Raw genomic sequence first — 27,958 nt, 5'->3', positions numbered from 1 at the left:
GGTGAAAGGGGTTTGGGGTTTTTTGGTATATTGAAAATTAATTGATTAATCCGGGCCGTTGGATGATGGGAACCAACGGTCCAGATTAAGTCGCTTAAACCAAACGGGGTCGTTTAGGCTTAGCTGGGGCGGGTATGGTTCGGGGTAAGCGGGTCAGGCTAGAAATGGGTTATGGGATGGGGTGATCTGGACTGTTGGATCAAGTCATATCAACGGCCCAGATTGGGCGTCAGAGAACAATGTCGTTTTGGCCGTCTCTGAGACCAGCCGGTTTGGGCCTGGGTTGGGGTGTGACATTGGGCCAGAACCTTTCTTTTAAAACTAGCCCAGTCCGATTTTTAAACTCTTCTTCTCTTGTTTCTTCTTTTTCTTTTACTTTCTTTTTGATTCCTAATTACCAAAATTCTAAAATAAATTGTAAAGCTAAAATTAACTTAGAAAATACTAATTAACCCTTAATAATAATTATCACACAAAATTAAATACAAAAATAATCACACAATTTGACATTAAACCCTAAAAATGCGAAGTACGTTATTTTTTTTTCGATTTTCAATTTCGTGAAACAAATCACTATTTAATTAATCCTAAATTGTAAATGCAAATGCAACACATATATTTTTTGTATTTTTCATTAATTAAAATGGAATAAACATTCATAGACAAAAATCCAAAAAATGCCACGCGAATTCTCCAAATTGCACACAAAGGAAAATTATTTTATTTTGAATTTTTGGGAGTAGTTCTCATTGGGCAAAAATCACGTGTTCACAACCTGTACCAAGTAAATCTGTCTATCAAGACTTGGACATATGAGAAGAAACAACCTAATTTTTTTAAAATTTGTGTTAGATGTTTTAGCAAGTAGATCACTTTTTATTCTTCGTAAGTATATTTATATTAGACAATTATAATATAAATATTTTTTTTTAATTTGTGTTAAATATTTAGTGTAGATCACTTTTTATTCTTCGAAATTATTTATATTAGACAATTATAATATAAATATAAGTTCAAGCACAATTTAAATTATTTATAGCAAAACAAAAAGGTTAAAGACTTGAAAAATAAATATGTTATAATATTCGGCGCGAAACATAAGAATCCTAAGGCATACGGTTTGGTTCCAAAAAGGAAGAGGAATTAAGTGTGTGTTATGAAACAATAAAAGTAGAAGAACAATATTGCAGAGAAAGAGAGAGAAAATTCTTATTGAATTTTGGGATGATTTACAATGGGGTAAGACTCTTCTATTTATAGGGGAAAAATGACTTAGCCACAAAGTAAAACTCTCTACAAGATAGACATTCACTCTAAATAGAATTCTATTCATAACATTCCCCCTTGAATGTCTACTCGATAAGTAATGTGCCTCATTAAAACCTTAACTAAAATAAAACCCAATGGGAAAAAAAATTCTAGAAAAGGAAAAAGAGTACACATGTTTAATAATACGCCTTTTAGTTGCCTCGTTAAAAACCTTGCAAGAAAAACCCAGTGGGACAAAATCTTGTAAGGGAAAAAGAGTGCAACGTGCATTAACTCCCTCTGATGAGAGCATCAATTCACATCATTGAGCCTTCGCATCCCGATTTTGTACACTAGCTTCTTGAAGGTTGACGTTGGTAGAGATTTTGTGAACAAATCAACCATATTATCACTTGAACGAATCTGTTGCACATTGATATCACCATTCTTTTGAAGATCATGTGTGAAAAATAACTTTGGTGAAATGTGCTTTGTTCTATCTCCTTTTATGAATCCTCCCTTCAATTGAGCTATGCATGCTGCATTATCTTCATACAAAATTGTGGGTAACTTGTCACATTTCAAACCACATTTGTCTCGAATAAGATGTATTATAGACCTCAACCACACGCACTCTCGACTTGCTTCATGAATAGCAATTATCTCAGCATGATTAGATGAAGTAGCCACAATTGATTGCTTAGTCGATCGCCAAGATATGGCAGTGCCTCCACAGGTAAATACATAACCTGTTTGAGACCGAGCCTTGTGTGGGTCAGATAAATACCCAGCATCAGCATAACCAACCAGATCGGGACTGCAATTGTTGCTATAAAATAAGCCCATATCGGTAGTCCCTTTTAGATACTGCAATATGTGTTTGATTCCATTCCAATGTCTCCTTGTAGGAGCAGAGCTATATCTTGTTAAGACATTAACTGAAAAAATTGTGTCAGGCCTTGTAGTATTAGCAAAATATATTAGTGCACCAATTGCACTAAGATATGGTACTTCATGACCAAGTAGCTCTTCATTCTCTTCTTGAGGCCGAAATGGATCCTTATTCACATCAAGTGATCGAACAACCATCGGAGTACTTAATGGATGTGTTCCATCCAAGTAAAACCGTTACAATACCTTTTCTATGTAGGCAGATTGATGAACAAAAATTTCGTTTGCCAAATGTTCAATTTGCAAACCAAGACATAATTGTCTTTCCGAGATCTTTCATCTCGAATTCCTTCTTTAAATAATCAATTGCCTTTTGGAGTTCTATAGGAGTTCCAATAAAGTTTATGTCATCAACATATACGGCAAGTACAACAAATTCCGATGTTGTTTTCTTTATAAAAACACATGGGCAAATGACATCATTTATATAGCCTTCCATTAATAAATACTCACTAAGACGATTATACCACACTCGTCCAGATTGCTTTAGACCATACAAAGATCTTTGCAATTTGATTGAAAACATTTCCCGGGACTTTGAATTATGTGCGTTTAGCATTTTAAATCCATCGGAAATTTTCATGTATATCTCATTATCAAGTGAGACATAAAGGTAGTCAGTAACCACATCCATTAAATGCATGTCAAGCTTTTCATGGACAACAAAACTAATGAGATAACGGAAAGTTATAGCATCCATAACGGGTGAATGTGTCTCTTCATAATCGACACCAGGCCTTTGTGAAAATCCTTGTGCAACAAGGCGGGCCTTATATATTTGTACCTCATTTTTCTCATTTCTCTTGCGTACAAAGACCCATTTATAGCCAACAGGCTTAACACCATTAGGTGTTTGGACTACAGGCCCAAAAACTTCATGTTTTGCAAGTGAATTCAACTCTTATTGGATTGCTTCTTGCCATTTTGGCCAATCAAGTCTTTATCGACATTCTCTAACAGATTGAGGTTCAAGATCCTCACTTTTTTGCATAATGCTAGATGCAACATTATATGCAAAGACATAATCCACCACTATATCCACTCGATTCAAATTTGTCTCAATATCGATTGGATTTATTGATAGTTCCTTATTTTCTTGAGCCTCAGGCTCAGTGGATTCCTCATGAATCTCAGAATTTATTAAATTGTGGATTTCTTCATGAGGTTCTTTCGTAGTCATTTTGATTATTTGTTTTCCTTTTTCTAGGATTTCGATCTTTGGAACCTAATGGTCTGCCATGTTTTAGGCATGCTTTTGACTCATTAGCTATGACACTAGAAGATTATCCAATAGGGACATCAATACGGATTGGAACATTCTCTACAGGGATATGTAATTTTGTTATCCTTTTCAAATCCGTAAATGTGTCTGGCATTTGATTTGCTATTCTTTGCAAATGGATAATTTTTTGCACCTTTTTTTCACAAATAGAGGCACGTGGATCAAGATGAGATAATGATGGATTTTCCCACAAAATTTTCCGTTTGATTTCACCAACTTCTCCCCCTAATTTTGGGAAAAGTGTCTCATCGAATCGATAGTCTGCAAATCGAGCAGTGAATAAATCCCCCGTTAATGTTTCAAGATAGCGAATAATGGAGGGCGATTCAAACCCAACATATATTCCTAACATTCTTTGGAGACCCATTTTGGTGCGATATGGCGGTGCTACAGGCACATATACTGCGCATCCAAAAATTCTTAAATGGGATATATTAGGTTCATGACCCAAAACTAGTTGCAACGGGGAATATTTATGATAATTTGTCAGTCTCAGACGAACTAGCATTGCTGCATGCAAAATGGCATGACCCCAAACGGAAGTGGGCAGCCTCGTTTTTATGAGTAACGGTCTTGCTATCAATTGCATAGGTTTAATTAAAGACTCTGCAAGACCATTTTGAGTGTGAACGTGAGCTACAAGATGTTCCACTTTTATCCCAATTGATAAACAATAATCATTAAATGCTTGGGATGAAAACTCAGCACCATTATCAAGTCTAATAGAATTAATTGGATTATCGAAAAATTGTGTCCGTAATCGAATTATTTGTGCCATTAATTTTGCAAACGCGAGGTTGCGAGATGACAATAGGCACACATGGGACCATCTAGAAGATGCATCTATTAAGACCATAAAATATCTAAATGACCCACTAGGTGGGTGAATAGGTCCACAAATGTCCCCTTGTATACGTTCCAAAAATACAGGTGACTCAATTCCAGCCTTTGTTGGTGATGGTTTAATAACTAACTTGTCTTGATAACAAGAAATGCAAGAAAATTCATTATTTAAAAGAATCTTTAAATTCTTTAATGAATGCCCATTTGGAGACAAAGGCACACTACGATTATTCTCATCTATTGTCTTAATATGATATCCATTTTGACGGATATCTTTAAAACTCAACAAGTTCCTCTTGGACTTGGAGGAGAACATTGCATTCTCTGTGATAAGTATTGTTCCCTTAGGCAGAGTTATAGTAGCTCTTCCAGAACCTTCAATTAATTTACTACTACCAGAAATTGTAGTAACATCTGCCTTACACATATTTAAATGAGAGAAATATTTCTTCTCTTTGAATATTGTATGTGTCGTACATGAATTAATTAAATAAATATTTTTACAATTGAACTTTGATCCAAGTTTGCTTTGTGGAATATCCATATTTGCTTCTCATGGGTTGACATACAAAAAGAAATATACGAATAAACATTAATATTTTCAGAGATAAAAGAAAAGAGATAGTTTTTTTTTTAGTATTAGACGCATACAATGTTATATTGGTAGCAGCGGAGACGGGATTCACAATTATTAAATACAATATTATAATGGTATCTCCTGACTTATCTTAATTGACTTGTGGTATAAAATAATTTTGATTATACGCCAGATTCTCTTGAAATTTGCCCTAATTATCCTCACATTTTGGTTGATTAAGAAAAATGAAAATAAGAGATATGGTTTATAGCACATCTGAAAATTAACTAAGATGATTTGGTTGTCAATTTCAACAAACCAAAGAATGAAAGCCGTTCATATTTAGTTATTTCAAAACCAGTAATTAAATATTTTCTTCACATTACAATATTACTTCAATAAAAATTATGTTAATCCTTAAAAACTAACCAAACTGAAATATTGTTCAAAATAAATAGTAGAACTATATTTAATTAAAATGAACTAACACTTTCATAAAACAAATAATACTAATTGATACTAATGACTACTACTCATGTAAAAAATTATGATTATATGATGTTTATTTACTAGCTACTACGAATAGGAAAAATAAAAATTAAACTACTTAATCTTCTTTAACCACAGATCCATTACCGATTAAGTGGTTTATTTTTCCATCAGGGTGCTCAAAAAATCTGCCACATCCAAGTGGGTGATGTCAAATTCATTGTCATAGACAAGATTAGCTTCAGGGCCTTTATTCTTTAGAGATGCTTGATAAAGTTCAACCAAATGTCTTGGTACACGACAAATATTTGCCCAATGCCCTTTCCCACCACAACGATAGTATTCGGTTTCTGAACCATTTGCTTCTGGTTTCTCATCTTTCCCTTTCCACTTTTGGTGGTTATTTTTCTTTGGGGGGTGATTAACACCAGGAAAATTTCTTCCTTGTCCATGGCCACGGCCACGACCATGACCACGACCACGACCACGAATAGGGACACGGCCTTTTCCACGCTTAGCATAATGGGAATACACCCCATCCACTTCAAGCAATGGTGTAGACCCAGTGGGTCGATTTTCGTGATTTCTCATGAGCAAGTCATTGTTTCGCTCAGCCGCAAGGAGAAGAGAAATCAACTCAGAGTACTTTTTGAAACCTTTCTCTCTGTATTGTTGTTGCAAAACCATATTGGAGGCATGGAACGTTGTGAACATTTTTTCAAGCATATCATAATCAGTGATAGTATCTCCACAGAGTTTCAATTTAGAAGTAATTCTGAACATTGCAGAATTATATTCAAAAACAGACTTAAAGTCTTGGAGCCTCAGATGAGTCCAATCATATCGTGTTTGTGGAAGAGTGACCAACTTTAAGCTGTCATATCTTTCCTTTAAGCCATTCCACAAAACAAGTGGATCTTTGACTGTGAGATATTTTATTTTCTACCCTTCATCAAGGTGATGGCGCAAGAAAATCAAGGTCTTAGCATAGTCTTGGGTGGATGCTTTAGTTTTGTCTTTAATGGCGTCTCCAAGACCCATTGCATCTAAATGGATTTCAGCATCCAACACTCATGTCATATAGTTCTTGCCCGAACTTTCAAGGGCAACGAACTTTCTTTTCATAATATCAGTCATAATTAAAAGAGGAGAAAAGTTGTACCTTAATCTTCTTGAGACGGTAGAGTCTCGTGCTGATAACGTGTTATGAAACAATAAAAGTAGAAGAACAATATTGCAGAGAAAGAGAGAGAAAATTCTTATTGAAAAAATGACTTAGCCACAAAGTAAAACTCTCTACAAGATAGATATTCACTCTAAATAGAATTCTATTCATAACAGTGTGTAATTTATTTATTTTTTTCAGTTTGATAACCTGCAACAAAGTTTTCAAAATATTCTCTAAGCAAAGATATATACGGTTTCCTTCTTACACATTTTGAATGAATTATAGTTGAATTCAAATTCCTAATTATTATTCTAGAAAAAAGAATTAAAAGAACTCCTAAATATTAGGAAAATAATTAAATATTTAGTCTTAAATATTAGGAAAACAGTTAAATTACACTTTTATCTAATGTAAAGCCTATTTTAAAGGGTAAAAAAGGCAAACAACATTTCGCTAAAGGGCTTCATACTTTTAATATAGTATAGATAGATAGATATAGATATAGAAAGATAGATATAGATTAGTCTTAGGTTATGCGTTTTGCGCGTATTTTCTTGTCTATAAGTAAATAACTTTTTAAAAAACATAAGCAGTATTAAATTATGTCTGAGTTATATTAAAAATACAAATAAAATGCATAATTTTCTAAGAATATATATATTGATTCCAAATCCAGACAATAATAGTCCCAGGAGTTTTGTAAGAATATCCTGTGAAAATTATTGTTATATTTATGCCTTAACATATCACGATGAGGTTGGCATATAGCACCTACGAAAAAATTAATAAGTAAAAATATAAACTTTAAAAAATTAACATAAAAGGTATTATAGTTGTGGTACACACTTCAAATAAGTAAATGATTTATTTTAGATAAAATCTTGATTGATAAATTTTAAATATTAGGATTTCATACATAATTCAAATGATTTATTTAATAACTAAAATTTAGTTGATTTAATTATTTTAAATATTAAATAAATAATTAAGTTTTAATTTGAGTTATGCTTTTTATTCTTTTTTTCATATAGTTGTCCCGTATTATTTAAAACTTGGGTTTTATATTTTTCATAGTACTCACGATTTTAAAATTGTTAGAATGGGTTAATGTTACAGATAGCAAAAAAATTAAACTATAATTAATCACATAAGTATATTTTTAAATAAATAATTATATAAACTGATGTATATAATAGTTTAAATAATTTTGTGGAAAAGTATACTAAATTGAATTGGGCTTTAAAATGGTTCTTATAAACATACACTGCTAATTTCTATGTACGTAGATCATAAGGAAAAAAGTTTACAAAGAAATTATTTGAATTGTATAAGGTAAACTTAATTAATTTTGATGTCCTAAATATTAAGATTTATTGTGTAGTCATTCAAATAAAAAAAACTTTAATAACTAAAGTTTTAGTTAACATCAAAGTACCAAATATTAAAGAATTAATTAAATGACTATTTGTCTAGTGTAACTCTATTTGAAAAGGGTCGAAAAGACGATCGACATGCGTGTGCTACTTAAGTTTATAGAATAAAAACTTATAATTACCTTAAATTTCTTATAAGAAATATGATAATTTATTACTATTTATTTCGATACATAAATTTTAGTATCTTGTCTATGTTTCACCTATCAAATTGGGTTTGTGCTTTAATATGTATATGTTTACCAAAAAAAATTAAAAACATTATATTATTTATTATAACTGTAAATCATAGTTTAAATTATAGTCCTGTCAGTTGTAAATTTATCTACTGTTGTTTGTTTTACTCATAAATATTTATAGCTATTTGTAAAAAAAAGATACTTTTGTATACTTAGTGGCAGATATATACTAACTTCAGTATTTTTAGATTTAAAATTACAACATAATTTTAATTAGTACATTTCAAATGTACGTGTACACTTATTTTTAGCCTTTAATTTTTTAAGGATATTTGTTGGAAGGTGGATTGTAAATGCCCTTTGAAATATTCACATTAAAAGAGTACTAATGGATCACATTAGAACAAAAACTTAGGAGTTCTATGTTCACGAGAATTTATTTGTAATTTTTTATTTATTTCCTATCGATTAAATTATTTTTACTAAGATAATAAAATTATAAAAAATAATTGGTTATACTTCACTATAAAGAATAACTAAAAAGAGTTATAAGTAGGCGAAACTTCAATTCCTACTTTAATTCTTTCGGCTGTTACTTTCCTTCTACAAATATGTTGTCTTCCCTATTTTAAGTAAGGAAAGATTCAATACATAAAGTTTAGTTGATTTCTAAGTACTAAATATTAGGAAAATAATTAAATAATTATTCCTAAATAATAGGGAATAGTTAAATTACTATTTTGTGTAATGTGAAATCTATTTTTAAAGGGTAAAAAAGGCGAACAACATTTTGCTAAGGGCCTTTGTACTTTTAATATAATATAAATATAAATATAGAATAGATAGACTAGTCTTAGGGTACGCGCGTTGCGCGTGTAACTAAGTCGATGACTTTTTAGAAAATCGTATAATTACTATTAAACATAATATATTTTATTATAAACTGTTCCGTGTTATTTTATATTATATTTAATAGTTATACAAACAGGTTATATTTATTTTTAAAATATATACAGTTTCAGTTGAAAATGATTATCTATAAACCCTTCCATTTTAATTTTTCTATTTTTCTGATTTTAATTTTTTAATTCAAAGCTTCTAAAAGCATCTTAATCTAATAGTTAATGTCTATTTTCTATTGTTGTTTGAAACATATTTAATTTTACATTCTAATTTGTTCCAAGGATCACTTTGGCGATTTTATTGTGGAATATAACCTGGATTTAATATGCTAAGCTTCCTATGAATATAAAGTTTCTATTGAATTAGTTTTCATATGACTATATTCTAGTGCTTTGTTAAGGTAAGAGATTAGAGATATATTTAAATTAATAACAGAATCATGCTAAAGAGGGATGATTTTGGTCCAAGCTAGAATTTGTGTGGTATTTAAAGATCAATTTTTAGAATCTACTTCAAATAAGGAAAGATTTCTTATTGGAAAATTATTAAATGACTATTCCCAAATATTAAGGTAATAATAAAAGACTATTTTATCTAGTGTGAACTCTATTTTAAAAATGGTAAAAAAAGGAAACGATATTTCGCTAAGAAATTTCGTGCTTCTAATATAGTAGTATAGATAAATAGATATAGAATTAGGTAAAACAATATGGAAGGAATTATGTTATTAACAAATAAAGAATGAATTTATGTAAGTAAAATCTGTTAAAATAGCACGGTATAGCTAGTTTTCAGACTAATCATTCAAAAATAGCTACCGTTTACAAAGTCAATGAAAAATAATCACTATTTTGCTGCAACAGAGACCGGTCCCGCATAATATACGGGAGTTCGGTGTATCTGTGTACGAACTCCAGCATATTATGTTGGACCGGTATACTTTGCTGACTCCTGTATAATATATGGGAGACTGGAGCACCGGTGCTCCAAACTCCAGTATATTATACTGGACATTTATACTTGCTATGCTGGAGTTCTATAGTACTTATATGCTGGAACTCCAACATATTATTCTGGAGTTCCAACATAGTTATCCTGGAACTCCCGTATAATATGCTGGAGTTCAAGCATACTTATGCTGGAACTCCAGTATAATATACGGGCGTGTTTTCCGGGTTTTGAATAGTGTTTTCGCTCAGATTTATCTTTACATGAAAAATGGCTAAATTTCGATTACTTTTGAAACTGGGCTATTTTTGAATGACCTGTTGTAAATCTGGCTATTTTTAAATTTCTCCCGTAAAATCTTGTGTATAATTCATATACAAAGAAATCTTTATATTAAAAATAAAGACTCCTGCATCAAAAGGAGTTTAAAGTGCTCATTTTCACCTAATATAATACGTTTCTATAAAATATTAATATGCCAAAATTTTATTATTAAAAAAAACTTCCTAAACCTAAATGGTCGAAATCTAGTCTAGTGTAAATGGAAAAGTGCGGGACTTCTAGAATGGTAAGGAATTGAAAAGTCGTCCCAAAATTTAGGAAAATAATTAAATGGTTATTTCTAAATATTACAGAAATAATTAAACGGTTATTCCTAAATATTAGAAAAATAATTCAATGACTATTTTGTATAATATAAACACTATTTTAAAAGGGTAAAAAAGACGAACGAAATTTCGCTAAAGGTCTTCTTGCTTTTAATATAGTATAGATATAGATAGATAGATATAGATACTAGTATATATGAACGTGTATTGCACGTTAATAATGACACGTGACGATTTAAACATTTATTTATATGATGGAACAATACAATTTATTTAATGAGAAATTTTTTATGTATAATAATACAACAATCAGTAAATGGCGAAAATTATTATTACATTAGCATAATACATGAATTTAAAATAAAAGACATCATCAAAACTTATACAAATGATTAATTTTGTTATGTTAGTTAGATAATTATGTATTATAGTTTAAAAATATTTAATGTAAAGAATAGGTAGATATTTACTTGTTCAATTTTATATGAATTAGACAGTCCGAAAGTAATTATACTAATAGGATTTCTAAAGATAATCATGTATGATTTCTAACGTGTAGTATTATGTCCTAAAGCTAATAGGATTATAAGGCTAATGTCTAGAATTCCGGTTATGTCCTTTTATTATGAGTTATTATGCTTAATATTATAAGGTTATTTTTGTAAACCGGGATTTTATTCATGCTTTATAGATAAAATACAGAAAGATGAGAGTTGAACTTATGACCTCCGCTAATTAAGTGAGCACTCTAATCAACTGAGGTATAAGAGCTTGTTGCTCTTTTGTTTCAGTTCAAAATAATTAATCTCTTATTTTATGGATTTGTTATAAAATTTAAATATAGCTATAAATGATAAACTTACTGAAAGTATAGTTATGAATAGTAAATACACTGCAAATATTTGATGTACCGCTTAATTTTCCCATTAACATTAATGTACCTTTAGCCATTTTATGATTACGCTTTAAATAGTTTCATTAAAAGTGGCAATTTGACCCATTTTATCCACACGAGCCTTTTACCTATTAATTCAGTTCATTAATCACGATAGATTATTGAATTTGCATTTTAATTAGTACTCAGTCATATATATCTTCGAAAGTGATTGATATAAGATAAAGTTGAATTAGAGGTACCTACATTAAAATCGAATCAGGATACATCTTTCTAATTTTTACAATCAAGTTAGATATTTTTTCATAAATTCCCATACGCTTTTGTTCCACAGCTGACTTCCCATTTTCATCTCCACATCTCTCCTCTATATGCCTCGGCAGCCATGACTAGGGAGGGCAAACGGGCGGTTCGAGTCGAATATAAGACAGTAATAAAAAAATAGATAAATTATTTGGTCCAATTCATATTTAATACTGATAAAAACGGATTAATCGGCGGGTAATATGAGTAATCATATTATCTATAACTTCTTGAATATGATCACTTTTGGGAGAATTACTAGTATCCCAAACTCGAGAAACCCCCAATTCCAAGTTTTACATTTGTTACCCATTAGTTATCCATTGATTATCCATTTTCTAAATGAATAATATGGTTCTTATTCATATTTAACCCGTTTTTAAAATGTTCATTATCTAACCCATTTTTTAATGGATAATATGAGTGATTAACTAATTTCTTTTAATTATTTTGCCACCACTAGCCATAACCAACAAAGAGCGAAGCAAGTAGAAGAAAGCAAGCGGGCATCAGCCGCTTAAATAAAAATGATAATCTTACCTGAATAAGTCCCAATTTAAATTGGTTATATTTGTGCAAAATTACATCAAGGCCCAAAAACACTAACAAATATGAACCCGGCCCGTGACTCACCACCTCGAGGGACTCGATTAAATAATCTGATAGTACTGAACATAAGACAGCTCTAATTGCTCGTAAATGTGATGATTAGACGCCAACAAATCAATGTCAAATAGCCAATGATGAGTTGATGAAAGGGAATTCTCGCTTCCACTCTGTAAAAACATCAGAATCAGCTGAGATAGCTAGTAATGGCGACCAGAGGAGGAGAAGACGAAGCGAAACAAATGGCAGCTGACCTAAGCAAAACCCTAAAAGAAGGCGAAAGACTTCTCGCGCCAACACGACGCCCCGACGGAACCCTCCGTAAACCTATTCGTATTAGGGCTGGTTATGTGCCTCAAGATGAAGTCGCCATTTATCAGTCTAAAGGCGCTCTTGTAAGTATACATTAGTCGTACATGTTGTTTTGGTTTATTCTGTGTGTACTTGTGTTGATTAATTGGTGCTCTGGGAAATGGCAGTGGAAGAAGGAAATGGAGTCATTGCAGGATGTTCCGCCGGGGTATGATCCGGTGATGGAAGCTAAACCTAAGTCTAAAGCTGCCAAGCGGAATGAAAGGAAGAAGGAAAAGCGTCAACAGGTTCAAATTAGTTCCCCTTCTCTCATTATTTCTTGTTTATTACTACTATACGTTAGTCAGCTTTGTTTTAGTTACGAGAGGATTAGTTTATATGGCCTGAACAGTTTTTTGGGAAATTATTTACCTGTACCCGTGCATCCACCAAAGGTAAAAGCGCATCAGGGGCGGATGTAGTGTTAATGTTATGGGTTCATCCGAACCCAATAGCTTCACTCTGGTCTATGTATATGTGTTTAAAATTCACTAAATTAGTATAAGTAATAGATTCCGTACTCAGTAAATCAAATGGACTGTGGTAGAATCCCGAACTTGAACCCATAAAATTCAAATCCTGGATCCGCCTTTGAAGGCCATGACATATGCTTTTACATAAGGTTTAGTATGTAAGCATGGTTAATTAATTCTATTTATTAGTCGCTCGATTTGTCATTTAACCAAGTTTAACTAACATGGTTTAGTGCATGCACCTAGTCCAGTTAAGTTTTTTCCCCAGTTTGTTTGGTCAACTGTCATAGCTGTTATTGCATTAGTTGCAGTGTTGCAGATCTTTAATCAATATTATGTTCAACCAAATTATTCATTTTCTTCAACTATGAAATGACATAGATAGATATCTTATGAAATAATAATATAAATGCACTAAAAATCTTGATGGCATGAGTGATGCATATGATACTGCTGTAAGATATAAGGTAATATAATAATGCACTGTATTTAATGTGCATTATGCTTAATGTAATGCAATTATATTGCTAGCTTATGCAAGTGGGTAGTAGCTGCAGTTCATGATGAAAGATTATCGAATTAAATGGCATTTAATCGGGCTTCAAAGTTGGCCATACAACCATATTTGACCTAAGCTGGTTTCTTATAATGTGGTTTCAGTAATAGTGCCCCCAATGGCTCGTAGGTCTCTCTATTTGTGCATGCACCAGAAAAGCTAATAGGTATCAGTTTCCCAAATTCTTCTAATTCTAATTTGCTCGATAAAAACCTGGATTAGCAGAAAATCCTTCACCAAAGCTGGCGAGCAAGAACAAGGAGATGCATTCCCAGGCTATCATAATTCAGTCAGTGTAATATGCGACAGCAACCGAACAACTGAAGTTAGACACCTTGTTATCGGAAGTATGTTTTTTATAACGAGCAGATATCTTATCAATGAAAGGTGCAGGTATATAAAAAATACATGTAGAAAGCCACAACGTTAAAGTTGTAGGGAGCTAATAAATTCCAGTAAAACTTCCACGTTATTTATATATTTAAAATTACCACAAATGGAAATCACCTGGACTTCAGAGTATGACTAGGTTTTAGCATCTCTTGTCCCTCTCCCTCAACGAACGCCCTCAAAATGCAAGCTGGATGACATACTATCTTTTGAATAGATTTCTGTGGCTTCCTATAAACTGAGCTGAGGTATGTGGCCATGGGGTATCTGGGCTTTACCTTTAATCACCAATAGATTTGGAAAATATCCCACTTCTACCTTGCCAACCCACATAATGGGAAAAGATGATTAGGTTCCTCGATGTACCTTTTACACGAAGTATCTATTGCACGAAATGAGCGCATTTTCCTCTGGTTATACTGAGTTGGGCAGCTTCATGTACTGCTATCCAACCAAAATGGGAAACTTTTATTGGGACTCTGCTTTGACTGGCAATTTCCAAGGCGAAGACTTAGGCTTAATGTCCTTGCAATATGAAGCATATTGTAATAACATGTTCTAGAGTGAATTTCCCTGTACTGTTACCTTTTCTAGTTGATAAGTCAACCTTATGTCTAATCCAAATTCTTTCTTCAGTTTCTGTAACGTGGAGGTTAGGCTCTAAATTCCTTATCTTGGCAATAGCTTATGTTCCAGCTACCATTTGCATAGGTATTGAGATCAGAAATTACAACTCATATACAAATGTTAATCTCCCGAAAGATCCATCAAACTATATATACAAAGGGTATGTCCCCTTAATACCAAAATACAAGTAAATTAATGAAGAAATTCTAATCTCACCTCTTCCCAAATGACCTTCACTTTCGTCCAATCTTACATCCTCAAACTTAGGCCTTCAGTTATGAAGATCAACACTGTATACAGGATGTAGTTTCTGGGACGATCATGCTGCGATATTAGTGAGAGGCTTTTTGATTAATCATGAAAAAAAAAAAGAGCTTGATGACTTAAAAACTGCATTCCTTTTCTGTTACAAAAGTTGTGAACCAAATGCTGCTATAATTAACAAAACTTGTGGCAGGCTGCAGTTGAGAAGGGTAAGAATCCAGAGAGTGGTGAAATCTCATCTGCTGAAAATTCAGTTGGCGTTCCAGAGCAGGTTGAGTCAGTTATGTCCCAGATAAACAATCTTGCGATATCTGCAAATCCTGTTGTCCCCCCTTCAAATTCAATCGAGTCTTCTGTTGTGGGAGATAGTGTGCAGGACATTGACAAAAAGATCCGAGCTCTGAAGAAAAAGGTATGTCCTCCAGTGCTTCCAGTTCAAAGGCATGACATCATTCAAGTTCTTTAACATAACTTAGATGCTTCTTACTGCATTTTAGAGATGCTCGGCTATCATCTTTGTTTTCCATGCCTTGATGAAATTTATTATTCTACTTCACAATTGGATGGTGGAAAAAAATTGTTGTTTCCATTTTGTACATCAAAATGGATGATTCGGTTTTGTTTCAAGGTAATGACATGTTTGTGCATTCTTTTTGAATCCATAACAACTGCATACATGTGCTGGTTCACCTTTATGTTGTATTTTCAGTCCAAGGTTCTCCCATCTCAACACTTTGGTCAAATGTGACATGGATGGGAATATCACCTTTGGAACTTTTTTGAGAATGACCTCTTGGAACCGTCGAACTGTGACATGAGGACGTCCGTTTGATTTCTACTAATGGTTCATCTTTCAAATACTACATATATTAGAATCTGGTCATTGGGTAGTTTTGGAAAGATTTGGGTTTTTACTGGTAATATATTTGCACTATCAATCTGATATTAAAAAACAGCCTTTTAATCGCTGGTGATTTATCTATAGTATGTTCTTGGGGGGGGGGGGGATGCACTTAAAGGCCTCCATTGGAGCTTTAAATTTTTGTTGAGCTCACTAAGTTAAACGCTGCTTTATTTGGTGCAGATTCGGCTGACAGAAGCTCAACAGCAGAAGACTGAGGAGAAGCATATGAAGCCAGAACAGCTGGAAAAAGTGGCTAAGTTGGAAAGCTGGCGAAAAGAGTTAAAGGTTTTGGAGGATAAAAAGGCTGAACTGGAAGCATGACATCATGAATTTAATTTTAGGCTGAAGAAACTCGTAGTTTAAGTTACGGTAGCCTGGTGGAGTTTTACCACTGCATCAATACACTCAACGCCCAAGATCTTGTTTAAGGGAAATGTGTGTTTATTTTGTAATTTGTGCACTAGTTAGGGCAAAACAACATAGGATCTAATTTGTGTTAATTTTCAGGTAGTACTCCATTTTTTGAAGAGTCCATTACTCAAATGTCACTTAACTATCCCAAATTATCTCCTAAAGTCACTTTACTTTCGTTTGTAACAACAAAGTCACTGAACTATGCCTATTGCACTCAGAAGGTCACTCAATTAGATTTTCCAAAATTTGGATTGCCAAATACTTATTTTACTCTCTAAAGTATAAACATTTATTTTATTTTTTTTTAAAAAAAACTTTTTTAATATTATGATTTTCTCTTTTAATTTATATTATGGACTTACCTATAGAATAAATAAATATTATTTATAAATTAAAAAAATAGAAAGTATTTAAGCATATATAATGCTGAAATAACAAAATAATGAGCATAGTAAAAAAAATAATTAGAATAATATGTTAGTAATAATAATTTTAGTATTAACAACAAAAATTCAAAATTTATTTACACAATTCATAATGAATAAAAATAAAGGCTGTAAAATATATATTCCATGCACATAATATAAAAATAATTATTTAAATGAAGGTATTTTTATAATATACATTATATATTCTTGAAAATTATGCTCAATTATATTATTATATTTCTACCAACTTTCCGACAACATAAAGTTATATCACCGGAAAGCAGAGGAACTATTTGTATATGGTAAAATATGCTATGTTAAGTCGGGCATGGAATATATATATATAATATAATTGAGCATAATTTTCAAGAATATATAATGTATATTATAAAAATACCTTCATTTAAATAATTATTTTTGTATTACGTGCATGAAATATATATTTTACAATATTTATTTTCTTTCATTCTGAATTGTGCAAATAAATTTTTGAATTTTTGTTGTTAATACTGAAATTATTATTACTAACATATTATTCTAATTATTTTTTTTTACTATGCTCATTATTTTGTTATTCCAGCATTATATTTGCTTAAATACTTTCTATTTTTTTAATTTATAAATAATATTTATTTATTCTATATCCATAATATAAATTAAAAGAGAAAATCATAATATTAAAAAGTTTTTTTTAAAAAAAAGAAGATAAATATTTATAATTTAGAGGGTAAAATAGGTATTTGGCAATTCAAAATTTGAAAAATCTAGTTGAGTGACCTTCTGAGTGCAATAAGCATAGTTCAGTGACTTTGTTGTTACAAACGAAAGTAAAGTGACTTTAGGAGATAATTTGAAATAGTTGAGTGACCATTTGAGTAATTTAATTCTTTTTTGAAGACATGGCTGCTGCTTGTTCTGATGTGGTCCTTGATTTCCAAAGACGTCAAAATTCTGAAGCGCTTCAATCATCTTTACATATTAAACCTCTAGATTGAGCGTGTCATCAACGTCATAACTTATTTTGCGAATGAACTTCACAAATTAATGCCTTTGGCTAAATTGATTTCCGATTTCTTAAATTCATGGCTGATCATTGCTATTTGCAAGACGATTGTGTTACCAATTGGTACAACTTATTATTCAAAAAATTTGTCCCATTTCATGTGACACTTTTCTTTTTTGTTTGGCAAAAGAGAATGATGCATTTTTCTATTTGGATCCACTTGAGATAAAATTTCACTCTTTTAGTAAGAGAGGATGAAAATGCATCACCACCCATTTGATTATCGGTAGTAACGACAATTTCAGCATTTTGTATTTTGTATATACACTGAGGGGTCGTTTGATTTGAATACGGCTTATGCCGGGATAAGTTATGCTGAGATTAATTATGCTGGTATTATTTTTTATCCGCTGTTTGGTATGTTATATTAAAAATGACTTGCATAATTTCTAAAAAAAAAAGGTATAAGTTATTCTAGCACTAAATACCTCACCCTCTACAAGATATAATATTATAAATAATCTCGATACTAATTTTAATTCCGGAATAACTTGCACCAAGTTTGCTAACCAAACAAAGTATTAAGATGGTATTGAATTTTTATACCAGCACTATACCTTCTTATACCTCATACCAAACGACCATAAGATGTCAAAACTATTCCTAGTATATCAAGTCAGTCTAAAGGCGACATTATTACTCGATTGAAGAAATCTCTTATTTAGGTGTGTTTCCCTCTCTTCAAAATAAGGATATACCAAGAGAGATCTTAAGCCAATCAGATGAGCTCGCAGAAAGCCTAGACACCAGGCCAACCATCAACGAACGTTGAGATCCAAATTTGAAGTTGTACACTTTAGTAGGAATTTCACATAAAATCTGTTACATTTTTTCCCCTTTTTAAGTATAAATCCGTTACATTGAAGAGTCAAAATAGTTCAAACACCTTCCACGCACACAGAGAGTGAAGTCTGAATACCGAAGCTATAATATTGCCAAAATTGATGACTGGTCAAGTAATATCTTGAGACCAAGTAAAAAACACCCCCTGTGACTTCAGCTGGCAAGAGGTTCTAGGAGTATCAAAGGATCAACCCACACCGTGCAACTTTAATCTTGTAAAACATGTGTCATCAGAGGTGTGAGAACTGTCTATGAGGATTCAATATCTGACTCTTCCAATCCTTCTCTGTAGATTTCAAATTCATCAGGAGTCCACCTGCATATTAAGTTGAGCCGGAAAGTAGCCATCTTGATACCAAGCAGGCGCTGCACAGTAACAAAGTAATTGCTTTCAATTCTCAAAAACTTCAACATATGCTGTTTTGATCTTTTTGCACGCTTAAGGCACCTCCAGTATGACACAAGAAACATACAGAATGGAACTATCCTCAAAAATTTGAAAGATGGAAATATAAACAAACCAGTATGCGAGCTGCCTCTGGTGACAATGGCTTCCCTTCTTCACATACAACAAAGTCAGAAACAAGCTCCACAACACCTGCTCACCGTGCGACATAGGTAGATGAATCAGAGATTTTTACAGATAGATAAACAGATTGGACACACTAAAATTATCTTACAATCATCAATCAGCAAACAAAAACAGCAGGAGCAGAAGATTAGTACCTTTGTTCAATCGAACTGGCATGCCCTGCTTTCGTAGGAACGGCTCCATCTCATGTGTGAACTGATCAAGAGGGCCTTCTTGTAGCTCTACCTGATAACAAAAAACAAGAGCCCGGTATGTAACTGAAATATAAATTGAGGCAAGGCACTTGGTGAAGATACCTTATGTAACTGCTCAGATCAAATAAGGACCAAAAATAAGAACCCGGTAAGTAACTGGAATATAAATTGAGGCAAGGCACTAGTTGAAAATACCTTAAGAGACATGCTCAGATCAAATTAAATAGAAATATCCCAAAATTATCTACTAGAACCAATCTTTAATGGATATGATAATCGATATGGTTTAATTATAATAGACCAAACAGTACATGGGTAGCAAGAGGCATCAATTGAACCAGAGAAAGCATCTTCTGAAGGAGATCTCGCGCAAATCGCCCTTATTATAGTAGCCAAATGGCAATTAGCTTTATAAAAAATAAGTTGACATATAGCTAATATGGCAGTAAGAGTCAGAACATACTTAGAAATGGAAACAGGTAAATACAAACGAAGCTAGCATGCAGTTGATTCAAAATTATCAGAAATATATTCACCATCCAAAAGATAGTGGCAAAAGCTTCTTTTTACAGCAGTAAAACCTAAAACAGAAACACTAAATCTCCACAGAAACAAATAACATCACTTAACTTCAAGCTTGAGTATTTCTGTTATATACAAGGAGAAAAGATTATTCTTTTCTGGACCTTACACCGCAATTAAGGAGAATAGCTTTATCATGGAATGTGCAGAAGTGAGGCAATTCTTAAATTTAAATACAAGGTTGGATAAAGAAGGAATAGAAGTTCTGTCTAAGTTTTGATGGACAAAATTAACCGGTGCCAATGCTAGTGGGAGATAGCACATGCCGGGTGATTTAACCAGGGTGCGAGTAATCTGGCCTACGCACACCGCCACAAGGTAAATAAACAACTTGTATTAATAAAAAAAAGCTTTGCAATACCTTTTCCGTTGCTGCACTGCCAGTCCTTGCAAAGTCATATTCTTCAAACTCGTTAAACAACCTGACAACATTTAAAATGATGAGCCAGAAGAAAAATGGAAGAAATGGAGGGAGCAAGAAGTAAACACCAGAGGTTATACTCCAGCAGAGAAAAACAGCTAGTGCTACAGGATACAGGTGTAACTTTCATGCAAGGAATGAAATTGCAACGTAGAAGAGAAGCGGAAGAAGAAAAACCACGAGCATTTGACTTGGAATTATTGGCTAGATATTTTTTGCAACAAAATGTTAAGGTGTAATCACGATCAGCATAAATAACTTGGAGATAGCACAATAGACAAGGATGACAATTAACAACAAATTATTAAAGCAATTTCATTAATAGAAGTAAAGCTTTACTTTCACCTAATAAAAAACAGAGTTATAATGTTTAGAGTTCCAGTATCTCAAATGCACCATCAAATCGGCGAATTTACCTTTGGACCTCTTCCTTTGATAAATTAGTAAAGCAAAGGCCTGAATCTCCACGTACGAGCTGTACAGACAGGATATCAATTAGAATAATTGAACAGAATAAAAAAAAAATCAATTTGACATTTGACAGATAATATAGAGTGCGTTGGCGTGCCCTACCTTAGAAATCTTATGGAGACCAGGTCTAATCTCATCGGAGACTGACCGGCCAAGTGCTACCTGCATGACTTTGTTTGATCCAAGGAAAAATCTGAAATATAAAGAAATAATGCTTAATACACTCTCCATGCTGCTAATTAATACGAAAGACCAACAAAAATCCCCCTCAAGACTTTCCAACTCAATACTAATTTCCAATCAATAATCCTCCCAAAAATGATTTGTATGAGAAACTGTAATTGTTTAATGATAAAACATTCACTGTATGTACACAATGTACTCTTGAAACACGCTGTAATAGCCAGACAAGCCAGAGCAGCCAAGGGATCCACAACATGTAAATTCTAAACATGGACATGCGACAGTAGAGAGTACCTCCATACGACCCTAATTAACATTTGCTATTTTCTGAACTCTATAAAGAAAATATAACCTAATAGTATCCTACATTATTATTCATAACTAACCTTCCTATAATCAAAGTAAAATTGATGCCTTAACTCGAAAATGTCCCAACATGTATGCTTTTGATATTAAAATCCTTTATATCAGGATATTACAATCTTTTCAAGCAACTAAGATAAAGATTAATAATTTTACATGCAAATTTGTCAAACAAAAAATAAATAAAAAGTTGCCTGCTAGAGGACTTGAGCTGATCTCTGAACTCCTTGAACTTGAGATTTCTCATGTTCTCGAAACTAAAGACGTAAGCTGAACTATACTTTTCCGCACATTCCCTTATTGTATTTACTATATTTTCTTTGTGCTCCTTCCCCTTCTTCTTCGTCTTCGACAAGGTCACTGCAATTAGAAACCAAACACATCAGCTTAATATAACACCTTATCAATTGAAATGCTTAAGTAGTAAGAACTCAGCAATCAGATATTGAAATTTCAAGGGTTGTACTATACCGGCTCTATTACGCTTCGACTTCGGCATTGTTTCTTAACCCTACTTCTTGTTTTTGCTTTCACAAAGTATAACCTGGCCGCGAGTTTAGTTTTATGTCTTTATACTGGTTTGGTCAATACTGGGCCTTGAGTTCATAAGCCCACTTAACTGATAGATTGGGCCGAATTGTGATAATCGAAGAAGGTGTTATTGGACCGACGTCCAATTGGATGGGTGAGTTACAGTAATGGCCTATAAGTGTTGGTCCTTATATTGCCACTAGTTACTCATCACGTGCAATATTCCATGTCAATCAGTAAATAAATTTTAAATAACGCCAAATTTTGGTAAAACATATGTTAGATATAAACAAAATATGAGGGGAAAAAAGTACAATCTCAAATTGATGAAATGTGATCTTATTTTATTAGCATAAGTATTGAACTCAAAATCATTGAATACTTTCAAGCATGGGAAATTTTCACGTCATATAATAATAATAAAAAAAGAGGTCCTAACTTACGATCCAAAATTGTGTGCCTGAAATTAGATTTTGGATCAAAAATATATGACATAAAATCGATATTTCAAAGCAGCACTACAACCAATATTTTTTAAAGAAAAGGAATTCTGTTATAAAATAAAAGTAATGCAGTAAAATGTAAATAGAAGAGATAGAAAGAAGGGAGAAGTGTTTTCTTCTTTCACTTTGGTGTATTTTTTCATTGCAATTACATAGCCTTTTATAGGCATAAAAAGTAAAGATGATGGACATAAAGTAGGAAATTTAATCTTTAAGTTATTCACAACATGGACATCCAATGTAGCATCCAATGTAGTATCCAGAGTAGTATCCAATGTACAAACTATTCATAACACTCCCCTTGGATGTCCATGTAAGATAATGTGCCTCATTAAAAACTTACAAAAAAAATATTGGGATGTACATAGTTATTTATAATATGCATTGCTTGTTGCCTCATTAAAAATCTTACCAGGAAAACCCAGTGGGACAAAACCTTGGTTAAGGAAAAGAGTGCAGCGTGTAGTTACTCACCCTGATGAAAAATCACTTAATGTCTCGAAGACGACGCATTCCAATCTTATATATCAGTTTTTCAAATATTAAGGTTGGTAACGCCTTAGTGAACAGATCAACCAAATTATCACTTGAACGAACTTGTTGTATATCTATTTCACCATTCTTCTGAAGATCATGAGTGAAAAAGAATTTCGGTGAAATGTGTTTTGTTCTATCTCCTTTGATATATCCTCCTTTCAATTGAGCTATGCATACAACATTGTCTTCATACAATGTTGTTGGAATATTCTCTTTCGAAGAAAGACCACATGTTTGCTGAATGTGTTGAGTTATAGATCTTAACCAAACGCATTCTCGACTTGCTTCGTGAATGACTATTATCTCTGCATGATTTGAAGAAGTAGCAACCATAGTTTGTTTTGTCGAACGCCATGATATGGTTGTACCTCCATTTGTAAATAAATAGCCTGTCTGAGATCGACTTTTGTGTGGATCAGACAAATATACTGCATCTGCATAACCAATCAATGATGGCTTGGATTCATTTGAATAAAATAAACTCATATCAATGATCCCTTGGAGGTATCTGAATATATGTTTAATACCATTCCAGTGTCTTTGTGTTGGCGAAGTACTAAATAGTACCAATAAGCTTACTGAAAAAGCTATATCTAGTCGGAAATTATTGGCAAGATACATTAATGCCCCAATTGCACTAATATATGATACTTCGGCACCAAGAAGCTCTTCATTATTTTTATGAGGTGAGAATAGATCTTTCTTTATATCAAGTGATCTCACAACCATCGGGGTACTCAATGGATGTGCTTTATCCATATAAAATCGCTTTAAAATCTTTTCGGTGTATGTTGATTGATGGACAAATATTCCATCTTTCATATACTCAATTTGTAGATCAAGACAAAATTTTATCTTTCCAAGATCTTTCATTTCAAATTCTTTCTTCAAACATTCTACTGTTTTTTGAAGCTCCCCAGGAGTTCCAATGATATTTAAATCATCAACATACACGGCGATTATAACAAATTCAGATCCAGACCTTTTTATAAAGACACAAGGACAAATTGGATCATTCTTGTACCCTTCTTTCAACAGGTATTCACTCAGGCGATTGTACCACATACGACCTGATTGTTTCAATCCGTATAAAGATTTCTGAAGCTTTATTGAACAAGTTTCTCGAAAACTTTTATATGCTTCTGGCACTTTAAATCCCTCAGGTACTTTCATAAAAATTTCGTTGTCTAATGATCCATACAAATAGGCTGTAACAACATCCATTAGATGCATATCAAGTTTTTCTTGCACTGCCATATTTATGAGATACCTGAAGGTGATAGCATCCACTACAGGAGAATATGTCTCCATATAATCAATTCCAGGCCTTTGGGAAAACCCTTGTGCCACAAGTCGCGCTTTATATCTAACGACTTCATTTTTATCATTTCGTTTTCGCACAAAAACCCATTTATACCCTACTGGCTTTATGCCTTCAGGTGTTCGAACTATGGATCCGAAGACTTCACATTTTCCAAGTGAAGTTAACTCTGCCTGGATAGCGTCTTTCCATTTTGGCCAATCATTTCTATGTCTATATTCATTGACAGATTTTGGTTCAAGATCCTCATCTTGTTGTATTATTTCAACAGCCACATTATAAGCAAAAATGTTATCGATAACAATATTATTTCGGTTCCATCTTTTCCCGATTGAGGCATAACTTATTGATATCTCTTCATTTTCGTTATTTTCAGGTACTTGGACCTCTCCTAAGGTCTTATCATTTGTTACGTCTTGGGGCTCTTCTTGAGCCACTACCTCTGTGTTATGTTCACTTTGATCACTTGCTCCTTTTCTTCTTCGAGGATTTTTATCTTTAGAATTGATTGGTGTACCACGTTTCAAGCATGGATTAGACTCATTTGCTTTAATTAATTGTCCTGCCAGGATATCAACTCGAATTGGAGTATTAGCAGCTGGAATATGTGACTTAGTCGCCCTTGGTAGGTCAGTGAATGCATCTGGCAATTGATTTGCAATATTTTGTAAATGAATAATCTTTTGAACCTCTTGTTCACATTAATTTGTTCGAGGATCTAAATGAGACAGTGATAATGCATTCCAATCTATCTTCTTTTTCAGCTGCTTATTTTCTCTTCCTAATGTTGGATATACTGATTCATCAAAATAACAATCAGAAAATCTTGCCGTAAATAAATCTCCAGTCATCGGCTCTAGATATTTTATAATAGAAGGAGATTCATATCCAACATATATCCCCAACCTTCTTTGAGGACCCTTCTTTGTGCGTTGTGGTGGAGCAATTGGAACATATATCGCACAACCAAAGATCCTAAGATGGGAAATATTTGGCTTATGACCAAAAGCCAATTGCAATGGGGAGACTTTATGATAACTTGTGGGCCTTATCCGCACAAGTGTTGCTGCATGCAAAATAGCATGACCCATTACTGAAATGAGAAGTTTTGTTCTCATAAGCATTGGTCTAGCAATTAATTGGAGGCGTTTGATCAATGATTCTGCTAGACCATTTTGTGTATGAACATGAGCAACCGGATGCTCAATTGTTATCCCAGTTGAAATACAATAATCATTAAAGGCTTGGGATGTAAACTCACCAGCATTATCAAGACGAATTGTCTTAATTGCATAATCTGGAAATTGTGCTCTTAGCTTTATTATTTGAGCCAACAATCTCGCAAATGCCATATTGCGAGTTGATAGTAAGAACACATGTGACCATCTTGTAGATGCATCTACCAAAACCATATAATATTTGAATGGTCCACATGGAGGGTGAATGAGCCCACATATATCACCCTGTATACGTTCCAGAAATGCAGGGGATTCCATCCTAACTTTAATAGTTGATGGTCTAATAATTAATTTTCCTTGAGAACATGCAGCACAAGAGAATTCATTAAATTGAAGAATCTTATGATTCTTCATTGCATGTCCATGCGAATTCTCAATTATTTTACACATCATATTAGAACCAAGATGGCCCAACCGGTCATGCCAAATAATAAAATTATCTTGATTAGTAAACTTCTCGTTTACTATGGCATGTGTTTCAATCCTGCTAATACTTGTGTAGTATAAGCCGGAGGAAAGAGCAGGTAACATTTCAAGCACATATTTCTTACCGGACATTATTGTAGTAATATAAAGATATTCAATCTTTTCATCATTTGTAGTCTCAATATGATAGCCATTTTGGCGAATATCTTTGAAACTTAATAAGTTTCTTTGAGATTTACTACAATATAGTGCTTCATCAATAGCCAAATTTGTTCCTCCTGGTAGTAATAAATTGGCTCTTCCAGAACCTTCAATTAATCTTGTACTACCGGATATTGTATTAACATTCGCTTCTTTCATTACCAAATAAGAGAAATATCTCTTATCTTTTAAAATAGTGTGTGTTGTAGCACTATCCAGAAGACATATATCATCTTTATTAATCTTGAATCCAACTGGGGAATTTTCATATTCTTCATAAAAAAACAAACAAATAATACATCATAAGAAATATGAAAGACAAGCGGAAAAAAAACATTAAGAAATACATTAGGAATGTAGAAACTAGCAACACATGATGCATTAGGAAAATACACTCAAGAAAAATAAACTAGTTGCAAACATAAAAATAACAACTTTTATAGCTTCATTCCCCAGTAAGATGATTAGTTCTTCAGTCAATATCCTCAAAGAAGTCTCCAACTTCTAAATGAGTAATATTTGTTAGGCCTTCAAAATCATCATCTTTATATGCAAGATGTGCCTTAGAATCATATTTATTTGAGAGACCTGCTTCATCATCATTATTTTGAAAGGTCAAGTGTGCCTACACATTATTTTCTTTTTTCTTGAGGGAGGCTTGATAAAGTTTGACAAAATGTTCTGGCGTACGACAAATGCGTGCCCAATGACCTCTCATACCACATCGGTGACACATACTAGCTTTACCTTTTGAATGATTAATTTGAGAACCCTTATTGTTCTCCAATTTATTTCCACCATAATGACGATAATTGTTTCGCCCCTGCCACGTCCACGTTTACGACCATGTCCACGACCACGGTAATTTTTTTTTTTTTTTTCAAACTTATCATATGTTGCTACATCATTCACTTCCGGAAATGGAGCTGACCCAGTAGGACGAGCTTCATGATTTTTCATTAATAGAGTATTATTCTGCTCAGCCACAAGTAGGCATGTGATTAACTCAGAATATTTCTTAAAACCTTTTTCACGGTATTGTTGTTGTAGCACCACATTTGAAGCGTGAAAAGTAGAAAATATTTTTTCCAATAAGTCCTCATCTGTGATAGTGTCTCCACATAATTTTAATAGAGAACTTACTTTAAAGATAGCAGAATTATACTCACTTACGGTTTTAAAGTCTTGCAACCTTAAATGTATCCACTCATACCGAGCTTTCGGTAATACCGTAAGTTTTAGGTGGTCATATCGATCCTTCAAATTAATCCATAATTCAAGTGGATCTTTTACGGTTAAATATTCAGTTTTTAACCCTTCATGTAGATGATGACGAAGGAAAATCATGGCCTTCGCTTTATCCTGATTTGATGCTTCATTTCCTTGTATAATAGTATTTCCAAGACCTTTAGCGTCAAGGTGAATTTCAGCATCAAGAACCCATGATAAATAGTTCCTTCCGGTGATGTCAAGTACCACAAATTCAAGCTTTGATAAATTTGACATAGTGAAAACTATCATAAAAGATGAATAAGTTAGAGAAATAATTATAATAATAAACAATTAATGAAAACAAAACGATTAAGGTAAAAGAAATGAAAATAGAGCTATATCATGTTAACAATCTACTATTTCATTTTATTCTTGCC

At 32.9% G+C, this 27,958-nt stretch overlaps 3 protein-coding genes across 3 annotated transcripts; 1 reads left to right on the top strand and 2 right to left on the bottom strand.

Annotated features, from left to right (window-relative positions):
- Nucleotides 1-5,549: 5,549 nt before the first annotated feature.
- LOC138873659 (uncharacterized) lies at nucleotides 5,550-6,431 on the bottom strand. The gene is made up of 2 exons (XM_070152136.1): nucleotides 6,337-6,431; nucleotides 5,550-6,165 (listed from the first exon to the last, which is right to left on the bottom strand). The coding sequence occupies exons 1-2, from the start codon at nucleotides 6,429-6,431 to the stop codon at nucleotides 5,550-5,552; spliced, it is 711 nt and encodes a 236-aa protein (XP_070008237.1).
- A 6,077-nt stretch (nucleotides 6,432-12,508) lies between these two features.
- Nucleotides 12,509-16,561, top strand: LOC104238411 (partner of Y14 and mago). Its single transcript, XM_009792759.2, has 4 exons — nucleotides 12,509-12,828; nucleotides 12,913-13,032; nucleotides 15,288-15,506; nucleotides 16,179-16,561. The coding sequence occupies exons 1-4, from the start codon at nucleotides 12,640-12,642 to the stop codon at nucleotides 16,317-16,319; spliced, it is 669 nt and encodes a 222-aa protein (XP_009791061.1). The 5' UTR covers nucleotides 12,509-12,639; the 3' UTR covers nucleotides 16,320-16,561.
- Nucleotides 16,562-18,683: 2,122 nt separating this feature from the next.
- On the bottom strand, nucleotides 18,684-22,098 carry LOC104238412 (uncharacterized). Its single transcript, XM_009792760.2, has 8 exons — nucleotides 22,024-22,098; nucleotides 21,747-21,912; nucleotides 21,109-21,199; nucleotides 20,952-21,010; nucleotides 20,476-20,536; nucleotides 19,473-19,563; nucleotides 19,268-19,344; nucleotides 18,684-19,112 (listed from the first exon to the last, which is right to left on the bottom strand). The coding sequence occupies exons 1-8, from the start codon at nucleotides 22,049-22,051 to the stop codon at nucleotides 18,996-18,998; spliced, it is 690 nt and encodes a 229-aa protein (XP_009791062.1). The 5' UTR covers nucleotides 22,052-22,098; the 3' UTR covers nucleotides 18,684-18,995.
- Nucleotides 22,099-27,958: the final 5,860 nt, after the last annotated feature.

The sequence above is a fragment of the Nicotiana sylvestris genome, chromosome 1 (assembly GCF_000393655.2).
Source record: "Nicotiana sylvestris chromosome 1, ASM39365v2, whole genome shotgun sequence".
Taxonomy (NCBI): Eukaryota; Viridiplantae; Streptophyta; class Magnoliopsida; order Solanales; family Solanaceae; genus Nicotiana; species Nicotiana sylvestris.
The sequence above is the reverse complement of the archived record's forward strand: the minus strand, read 5'-3'. Positions and strand labels throughout refer to the sequence as shown.